The sequence below is a fragment of the Anser anser genome (genome assembly GCF_964211835.1).
Source record: "Anser anser genome assembly, chromosome: 18".
Classification (NCBI taxonomy): Eukaryota; Metazoa; Chordata; class Aves; order Anseriformes; family Anatidae; genus Anser; species Anser anser.
In genome coordinates this window covers 9694452-9704972 of record NC_139739.1, presented here as the reverse complement: position 1 = coordinate 9704972, position 10521 = coordinate 9694452, and the positions used below count along the sequence as shown (strand labels likewise).

The window sequence follows — 10521 nt, the reverse complement described above, 5'->3', positions numbered from 1 at the left end:
ATTTTACTATTGTAAAGGATTTTTTAATAAACAAATTGCTTCATGATTTACAAATACGTCCCAAATTGGCTTTATATAACATTTTATTAAGTACTGTTGGTTTTCATACCACAAGAGAATTATTGTGCAATTAGAGAAAATATCTTCAAGCTATATTAGAATCTAACTTTTTTTTTTTTTTTAAATAAAGTTTGCCGTAATAGTATCTGGTCATACTAGATAAAGCTGACAGTTTAATGAACCTTTAAGTTTTTAAACACAGTCTGTGCTTGTAACAATTTCAGGGTAGCAGACTCTTAGATTTGTTTTTAAAAATTTATCTAAAATTATGTATCATGTAGTCTGAGGGTATAAGCTGTGCTTCAGCAGTAGCAGCTGTTTGTGAAAAAAGTATCAGAGAACTTTAATAGATGTGTTGAAAATAATGCTCTTTTACTTGCTTGTTTAGATAGTAAATTCCCCAGGACTGATGTCATTATGTGCGTGGGTGCAAACAATGAAAGATCCCCAACTGGAGCCTCAATGTATTTCCACAAAGCCAATAAACAATAGCAACCAGAAGTATGTTTGACTAATACTTGTTTGGTTTTGAGTTCCTTTGTACTGAAGCAAAGCTGCATGGCACTTCAAACACACAGTTTAAAGGACCATGTGATCTCTTCGCTGCAATTGATGTATAATAATATTACTTATTTTCTTCAGAAATTACTGTATCAGTATGGTGCTATGTGTGTGAAACCAAGGAAATTTACTTCAAGCATCTTGAATGTTAATATTTAAGCTATTCTAAAAAAATCTATTTTTCTCCAGTATAACAATAGCAATGTAGTATTAGTTTCCAGAGGTGACAAAATACTATGTTTCTAAATCAGAGTAGATGAAGGTACATGAATTGATTCCTGTGCTGCCCGGGGAAGTTGTGGAGTCGCCATCCCTGGAGGGGTGTGAATGTGGCACTTAAAGATGTAGTTTACTGGTGGGCTTGGTAGTGTTACATGGTGGTTGGGCTTGATGATCTTAGGAGTCTTTTCCAACCTAAACGATTCTGTGAGTCTATGATTCTACGTGGAATTGGGTTATTGTAACTGCCACTGATTCCTGATTTTAATATTTATTTCTTTGTTAGCTCACTAGACGCTTACCACCCATCAAGGAGGCCAAGCCAAGGTTGCAAAAGCTGTTCCGTGACTTCTGGTTGTATTCAGTTCTCATGGGTTTTGCTGTGGAAGGATCAGGTAGTGTAAATTTTAAGAGTATAACATTGCTGCTTGCATTTAAACTCACGATGAACAGGAGTATAACCAATCTGTTTTGCTATGAGATTCAGCACAATACAACTTATCCTTGGACTCTTTTTTCTTTTTCTTAAGAAAAGATGGAACTTAGCCATGACTTAAGTATGAATTTTGATAGGCAAGTTCCTGAAATGGAAGATCAGACTAGTGGTACAATGGAAAAAAAAATAGAAACTTTTTATCCATTGAGAAGCTTCACTTAGAATTACCTGAAAATGTGTATTATTTTTGGAACATGAACTACTTGTGCTGAGTGTTTGTGCTTAAGTGTGTGAAAAACTGGGTCTAGGAAGCGGTACAAAGCTTGATGATGCTGATTAACTTTGTGAATCTTAACATTGTTTTTCTACTCTGCCCCACTGTCCTCTTTATACTCGTGCTTCAGGTCTCTGGCCAGAGGAATGGTATGAAGGTGTATGTGAAATTGCCACCAAGTCTCCATTACTCACATTTCCAAGCAAAGAACCACTTCGATCTGTTCTTCAGTATAATTCTGCCATGAAGAATGATACCGTGACTTCTGTAAGAATTAATTTCTTCTATTACCTCTTCCATAATGTCTGTCAGGTGTTACATGATGTACCAACAAAGATATATTGTATATTTCATAGCACAATACTCTTTCAACCTTCCTCCTATTAGTGAAAAACAGCTCTTTTACACTACTCTTATGTTAGCAGTGTACATAAATGGCTTAGGTTTGGTTTTATTGTGTTTTAATGCAAACATTTAGGGTAACAGCTACGTGTTTTTGATTAGCTGTAGAAAAAAATCTTTCTGGAGATGGAAGCCTTTTTAATAGTCAGTTTCATCTATTTTTTTATCAGACAGACAAAACTTGAACTATGAAAAAGAGAAAGAATTTCCAAAATGTATTTCCTCATGGTATTGCATGGAAACTAGTAGTTACTTCAACAGGGAGCTTGATTCCAATGTTTAATTCTGTTTAATTCTGTATTTTAAGAATCCAGCTTGCTAAGTTAGAGCAAGTTGGTCTTAGTCTGCATTCAGAGGGGGTCTAGCACATTGTTTGTGAACATTAAAAAGTAAAAAGACTAGTATCTGAAGGCAAATGTTTTCAGAACACAAACTAACATAGTCCTCCCACTTCAGATAACTGCATGTATTCATCTCTAGGCTGAATTAAATGAACTGCGGAGTACCATAATAAATCTCTTGGATCCTCCTCCAGAGGTGTCAGCGTTGATCAATAAGTTGGACTTTGCCATGTCTACTTACCTCCTTTCTGTTTACCGCCTAGAGTATATGAGGTACACATGCACACACACACACCTTTTTCCCTGTTTGTTTTTGTTGTTGTTGTTGTTTTAAGTTGTATGTGTTAAAGACAGAATTTCCAGGCGCTATGATAAACGAGGATCAGTATTTTGAGTCAAAATACTCCATGGAAGATTCCGAGACTGAATATTCAACTGTACAGAAATGAGGATGGGTAAAAGGATGGAGTAATATAGCAGGGCCCAAAAAATGGGAGCTCCTCTCTGTAGGGTCTAATAAAAGATGGGCAAAAGGGTTCTTCAGAGAATTATCTTGCAAGTGTAATATATCTTCTGCGCAGAATTGAAGTCTTGTGCTTGCTCTTCAGAAGGATAAAATATCTGAAAGATAATCTCTTCTGTGAGATTAGTGTAATGTAGGAGCTGTGAAAACATTTTTTATGGTGTTTTTCCCTCTCAGTACTGTGTGTTAGGTTGTACTGTTCTAATTTACTGAATTCACATATTTTTTTTCTTTAGAAGTGTATTCATTACTGCTATGCAAAGAAGTGTGTAGCTGAAAGCTGAGGTGAAAGTCTAGCAGTAAGGAAAGTAGGTAGAAACTTCCCCCATCACATTTTTACTTTGTCAATAGCTAACTTGTACAACAGTTTCCAGAAACATACTGGCTGTATTTTAGGAACAATTTTTTAATAAGTGATACTTGCATTGTGCAAATTCAATAGAAGCAAAGCCTACAGAAATGCCAAAGATTGTATGTTTGTGATTTTTATGCATTTGTGGTGATTGATCCAAAGCTTTTAGAAATGCCGAAGATAGTACTGTATTTATATGTTTGTGGTGATTGTATAAGTGCATCATCGTCAGATTTCCTGCTCCTGGGGTGTGAAAGTTACTCTCTCAGTGACAAACTGGTGTTTTATCATCTAAGCCCAGTTAGCTGAATGTAGAAACATAGCGATATCACACTTAGTAGAACTTAAAATTACCATGAGGTGAATCACTACTGTAAGTGTGGCGTTTGCAATGTGGGGTTAAAATACATAGATTTGTGTTGAAGGTGTTTAAATAAAAGGGAAAAAAAACACACCACCAACAAAAAAACAACAGCAGAACTCTTCCTCTTCTAGGGTATTGCGTTCAACTGACCAAGATCGCTTCCAAGTCATGTTTTGCTATTTTGAAGATAAAGCAATTCAGAAAGACAAATCTGGTAAGTTTACTTATTTAGGTTATCTTGCAACTTGAAATACTATGAAGTTGTCTCCAGTCATGCAAGACTAGAACAAATCAGGCAACTAAATAATACAATGAGTCTCATTCATTAGATTGCTGTTGTCTTATTCTTGCCAAGAATGCTGTTTTCATTTTGAAACTGGTTGTTTCAATGCTGGCTTGGTAAACATAAAGAATTTGTAACTGTTAAGCATAAAGAAAGCACAGTTCTTATGAAAACCTTTGACTTCTCTCAATTCTTCAGGAATGATGCAGTGTGTGATAGCTGTTGCTGATAAGGTGTTTGAAGCTTTCCTGACAATGATGGCTGATAAAGTAGGTTACATGACAACTAAAATTTAAAATTAATATACAAGTTCTCATTCAGTTTATGAAAGCGTGCTTGGATTTATACTACTATAATATGTTTTTTAGCCTAAAACAAAGGAGAATGAAGAAGAGCTGGAGAGACATGCTCAGTTCTTACTGGTGAATTTTAACCACATTCACAAGAGGATCAGGAGGGTTGCAGACAAGTACTTATCTGGTCTGGTCGACAAGTAAGTATAGATTTCACTTTTCTTTTTTTCACATTGACTGCTTAGTGAATATTCATGCAATTAAGGAAAACAGTCATGTGGATTTGGTGGCTGGTACTTCTGAAACATGGTCTTGTAAAATGACATCCAACAGTATTTTTAATGCAGGCTCTGAAATCACTGCTTAAAATGTCTGTGTCCACTTAGCATTTCTGTGGATTGAGCAAAGGAAAGCACCCACTGGAGCTGACATTGCCTTTATTTAATGAAATAGCTCTACTTAGCTTGCTTTTTAGAGAGCTTTCAAATGTTTATTGAACCAGTCTGTTATGAGCCAAGGCAAGCTTTGTGATTTCTGTGCAGTATGAGATAGTTTTCTTTGAGCAGCTCCATTTCTTGATAAAATAATTTCCTTCCTCAGTTCTCCATGGTTACTGTGTTTCTGAATCCTGTCTTGCTGTAGATTTCCTCACTTGCTCTGGAGTGGAACGGTGCTGAAGACTATGCTAGATATTCTGCAGACACTCTCACTGTCACTTAGTGCAGTAAGTGTCTTTTTTAGTGATGCTATTAAGAATATAAGGGGCATATTTCCTTTTTTTTTTTTCCCCTTTCATAGAACTGATTTTTTTGTGTTTTTTTTTTTCTACATTTGATATTTCCTTTTTTGGAGTTCTTCGTCTGCTTTTGCTTTCATCATTAAGATAGTATCAATTTTAAACAGTAGACTTCTGTGACATAAGGAGTAAATTTGCACTTCTGTTTCATAGACAGTAAAATAGTGCTTGATAGTTGTCGGATGTTCAGAAAATCAAATTTAGCTTTAAGAAAACATAGGATTACCCATTCTGGATTGTAACTAATGAATTCTTTTATTTTAAATAGAAAATTGATGATGGTTGGTTTGTTTTTGGTTTTTGAATGATAATGGTTGTGAGATTATATTCTTTCCAGTCTGTGTATGTGCATCCATATCTCTTGGATTTAGCCTATATTATTAATCTGTATTACTAGAAATATTACATATTAGTATTTTTGAAGGTGGAAATGCTTTATCAAGATTTATTTTCTTACTAAACGTAGAGGAGAAGTCTTTGGATTTTTAGAATTACACAGAAAATCAAACTGGAATAAACCCCATCTCTTAGAGTTATTCAGACTGACTTTGAAAGCAAATATGAACAAAATGTTGTGTTAAATCATACATTTTAATCGGGGAGTGTGCTATCTATATTGTTCAAGTTAAGTGCTGATGAATTTTATTTTGAGAATTGATCATTGTTTTTGTGTAGGACATTCACAAGGACCAACCATACTATGACATTCCTGATGCTCCATATAGAATAACTGTCCCTGACACACATGAAGCCAGAGAGGTAGGCAGTCCTTCTTAATATATCATATAGCAAATTAATGCCTGAATTTTATTCCTTTTTTTTTTTTTGTCTCGGTAAGTAACTCTGAGCTACTCTAAATGGTCGTTTTTTAAAAAAACAGCCAAACAAAAAACCCAACTTTAAAAAAAAAAAATGCTTACTTGTAGGTAAGGATTTTTTAATACAATCTGACACTTGGCATCTATATTTTTGAGTCTTATTATTTCACTTGACTTGAAGTATGACAGTTCTTTGCTTACCCAAGTGAACTGTTCATTATAGAAAATATTAACTGTATCATGTTGCTACAACCTGTCTTAATCCCTGTGCTGCTTATTACACCATTAAAACCCATGCCTTCTGTTAAATATTCTGTATTTTACTGATGTATTGGTGCTTTGTTGTTTTAGAGTATAGTCAAGGATTTTGCTGCACGCTGTGGGATGATTCTGCAAGAAGCAATGAAGTGGGCTCCCTCTGTTACAAAATCTCATCTACAGGTGATGAGCCTGTTTCTGTGAAAGAATTTAATCCTTGTACATCTTCAAAATCAGAATTAAATTGTGTTGCTTTTTATTTTTTTAACTGTCCAAGCTTCATTTTTACTTTTTTTTTTGTCACTCTAAGATTCCCTTTATATCATTGCCAGAGAATAAAATTGTTGCTTTGATGTAGTCTAAATCTGAATATCTTTAATATGACTAGTTTGTAAACAGCTGATCAGCCTGAACTTAATTCAGAAATCAGAATTCGGTATAATAGAAAGCTCTGCCTAGAAAAGTTTAATTATAGCTAGCTTAAAATGCCAGGTGGACTGAAAAATGTAATTGGGTTGTAAAACTTGTTTCCCTCTTGGGAGGATGTTTTTTTCCATCTATGCAGTTCATTTTTCAAATACAAAGAAATACTGTGAGACCACTGTAAACTACGGACTTTAATTAGAGCGTGAACGTAGAAAATGCTCACATGTGGCAGAGTTCAGCAGAAAGTGGTAAAAGGACTTAGCAAAGACTACAGAAGACTCTTTATGATGTTCTAATAAAATAGTATATGTACACAAGAAGTCTCACTACAATACAATAGAGGTCTCTTTTTGTTAACCTTTCAGTAGTTGAAGAAAGAATGTAATCCTGTTTAGACCAGCATTCTGTATTCTTGAAGCTGATAACAGAATTTCTATGTAGGCTCAAGAACTATCTTGGACACTGAAAATCTACTTGGTCTTTCCTTTCCTAAAAACAAAATCCCAAGGGATTCTATCCTTATATAAAATAATAAATATATTCTCATCTTCCATGGAGCCCAAAGCACTTTGTTTTTTAAGGTTCTTTTTGTGAAAAGTCTTTCTTTTTAGAGGACTTCGGCCTTAAAGCATTACCTTATTCACTTCATCCCTTTACAAAATGGAACAAGGCTTACTCTTTATGTATTTTGGGTGGTGTTCAAAGTTTCTTACTGCTGGGGAGTAATGCCTAAAAGGGATGAATAGAGATGGTCTACTTGTTGTCAGATGCATGTGTAATTTAGTTTTCTGGTAGTTTGTAATATTGCAACACTTGCTTATGAGCTGCCTTGTTTTAAAAAACATAGTAATTTTCCAACAAATACAATTTTTTTGTGTACATCAGGAATACCTAAACAAACATCAGAACTGGGTATCAGGTTTGTCCCAGCACACAGGACTGGCTATGGCTACAGAAAGTGTTCTGCACTTTGCTGGCTACAACAGACAGAACACCACTTTGGGCGTGAGTATTTGCTTGTGTAGCTGTCATGTTAATTTTATAACAAAATTAGTTAGCCAAATAATACAGATTTTCTAAATCATCTTCGTTGTAGCACTTGAAAAGTACTCAGATACTTACTTCTTTCCATCTCAAGTCAAAGTATCTTCCAATCACATTATTGTACTGTGTATTACTGAAAAGTAGGGTAGTAACAAGCAAGAAAATAAAAACATATCTAATGTCTTTTAAGAGTTGTTTAGAGATGATTTTTAGTGGTTTGAAAGTAGTATCTTTGTATAAGGCTGAAACAAGCTGCTTTCTAGAATAGTAAGGTGAGCCACATCCATTTGCTCTAATTTTACACAGGTACACTCAAAATATACTTTTGCATTGCGCGTTTCATACAGTTGTATGCAGTTTGTTACATTTCCTCTTTTCTCATATGTGGTTGTAATTTCTGACTTCCTGAAGAAACATCCAGTAGAATATGTTGCATTGTCAGCCAGCTTGTTTTCTAAAGAGGCAAGGTGAGAAATGAGAAAAATAGAGACTGTGCTGGAAGAAACTTTAAAACTGGAAAGTAAATAAGAGAAACAACTTTCTCATTTTCCTAATGTGTTCACAGTACTTGTTTTGATTATGGCCCTCCTGCATCCTAAGAACTGTACTGAAAGAAATATGGCAGCGAAGTGACCAATCAAGTGACAAAAGCACTTTTAGAAAGCTGTCAGATTCTAGAATTTTACTACCTTTTTAATGCTTTTTTTGGTCTTTCAAAAGTGTGTGTTTGTATAAACCTTAAAAAATTTCAAACTGTGTACGTGGAATTAAGGCGCATTTTCCTTATTTCATTTTTATCAGTCCTGCAACTGTTGTTTGTAGTGGACCTGATACTATTCTGATTATAAGCACAAAGAAAACTAAGCTTAAAACATAGGTAAAGGTATAAATAGAAAAAAAGATAAGTGGTTGGATATGAACAGTATAAACAGCTATATGTTGTCTGGTCGTAGGCAACCCAGCTAACTGAAAGACCTACTTGTGTGAAGAAGGACTACTCCAACTTCATGGCTTCTCTAAATTTGCGCAACCGCTATGCAGGAGAGGTAGGTACATACTTTTCTGAGCATGTGGAGTGTTCACCAGCTCTAGCATAGCTTTTTAGGGGATGTTGTCCCTTCCAAACTAAACTGTTCCATGATTCTATGGTCTTTTAAACATGGACTCTAAATTCGTACAGGATAAAGGGTATCATTTTCCTATGTTATTAAGGAGCTCATTTTACTCTTGGTCTTGTACAGAATTCTTAGACTGCAGACAAAGCTATGTGGCGTTAGCAACGTAGAAAGAAGAGAGAGCTGTTTGTTGTGGATATCCTTACTCAGCACGTGACCAATACCAAAGTAGACTCCTAAAAATATTGTTCTGTGTTGAAAAACTCATTATATTTTACAGGTTTCTGGAATGATTCAGTTCTCAAATGCTACAGGACGAACATCTGACCTGAATAAACTGATGGTCAAGGAGCTGAATGATGCTCTTGAATTGGGTCAGACTGAATTCTACACCCAGGCGATGTTTAAGTTGACTGCACTGTTAATAAGCAGCAAAGGTAATGAAAACCAAATGGAGTTCTGCTTTCTGGATGTGAATGCCGAGATTAATGAACTACAAAAGCTACCTATATACAAACCCCATACGCATCAACTTGATGCAAAGCTGCATTTGGAGATTTTTCAGTCAGGCTTATATTAAGGAAAGGGTGCTTAAGCTAGAAGCTATTTATTACTGATTTTCTTGTTGATGATGCATTTATTTATTCTGCTGAAGAAATCTGTGTGAATGTTTGTTTTCAGATTGTGATCCCCAGCTACTTCATCATCTGTGTTGGGGTCCTCTGCGAATGTTCAATGAACATGGCATGGAAACAGCAATTGCTTGCTGGGAGTGGCTGCTTGCTGCCAAGAATGGAATAGAAGTGCCGGTAGGAAGCTTTCTAACTACTCTTTCTCTGCCACCGCAAGAGGGGGGAAGAGAGAATATAGGGAGGGATTCACAGCTGTTGTGAATCTGTGTCAAACAAGGATATTAAATGCATTGCTAATCACTTTAACCTGCCAGGAAATTTCTGCTTATGTATTGTTGGAAGTCTGAACACCCTCGCTCATTATGTGGAGTGTGGGAAATGGATCTTTCTCAGCAGCAGGGAAAACTGTTGGGTTCTCAGCTGTACTTTGCTGCTGAGATACCTGAGCTGCTCATGAATCGGGTCCTGAACTACCATGATTTATAGAATGCTGTTTTAAAGCAAATAATAATTAATGTCTCTACTCATCATTCAGAGCCTCTAGTATCTGGCGTTGCTCCCTTGCATAAAAAATAGGCTTGCAAAGGTACTAATCCTGTAGCAGGCTAGACCAGCTGTATTTCTGATGTAAGGATGAATCTAATAGTAATAAACCAACTCAGCATGGTCAAGTGACAGTCCACACATGGCTGAGAAAGCTGCCTGGGGTAATTGCTGCAATTAGTGAGCACTAAATATTTAATTTGCTGGATATAATCATCTATCTAAAAATTTACGTATGTCAGTTCTATGCACGGTTCAGTGTTTAGCTTTCTTAAGCAATAGTTTAATTTCTTCTCTTAGGCTTCTGGGAAATTTCTTTGTATCTTTTTGAGGAGATCAGATAACCATCAACAGTTTCTTGGCCTCCTTTCTATTAGATGGTGCCACTTCCTAGAGAAGGTTCAGCAAAAGTGAATTTGTGTCATCTTTCTGTTGCGAGTCGACCCAGTGTTAAAGGTGGTAACCTTTAGCAGAGGGAGAGAAAGGACAGCACTAGGTGATCTAACAGTTGGGCCTCTTCAACAAAATACAGCACTTGTCTGCTGTTCCCTCTAGTCCTTCTGTTACTAGCTGAACTCCCAAAGGAGTCTTTCTTCCCTTTGTGATTTAGGATGTGAAAGACATTTTACTTCAGGTGGAGTTTATACACCTGTCTTTGCCTCTCCATTAGTGCTGCAGTGAATTTTAATGGAAGTAGTAGGTCATTGTGTGCTCTGTGGAGAAATAGTATGCTCTTGAAAAGAAGATGCTCTTGAAACAGGAAACGCTGTAACCTTTGTTT

At 35.9% G+C, this 10521-nt stretch overlaps 1 protein-coding gene across 1 annotated transcript in view; it reads left to right on the top strand.

Moving 5' to 3' along the window:
- The window catches only part of PI4KA (phosphatidylinositol 4-kinase alpha), a 60670-nt gene that overhangs the window by 31434 nt on the left and 18715 nt on the right, over positions 1 to 10521 (top strand). The window contains exons 20-32 of the mRNA XM_083803549.1: positions 1127 to 1235; positions 1681 to 1817; positions 2433 to 2566; positions 3664 to 3746; positions 4014 to 4084; positions 4184 to 4308; positions 4751 to 4832; positions 5580 to 5663; positions 6074 to 6163; positions 7292 to 7411; positions 8404 to 8496; positions 8846 to 9002; positions 9247 to 9374. Of these exons, the coding sequence (XP_083659675.1) occupies positions 1127 to 1235; positions 1681 to 1817; positions 2433 to 2566; positions 3664 to 3746; positions 4014 to 4084; positions 4184 to 4308; positions 4751 to 4832; positions 5580 to 5663; positions 6074 to 6163; positions 7292 to 7411; positions 8404 to 8496; positions 8846 to 9002; positions 9247 to 9374 (1413 nt within the window). The remainder of the gene's footprint in view (positions 1 to 1126; positions 1236 to 1680; positions 1818 to 2432; positions 2567 to 3663; positions 3747 to 4013; positions 4085 to 4183; positions 4309 to 4750; positions 4833 to 5579; positions 5664 to 6073; positions 6164 to 7291; positions 7412 to 8403; positions 8497 to 8845; positions 9003 to 9246; positions 9375 to 10521) is intronic.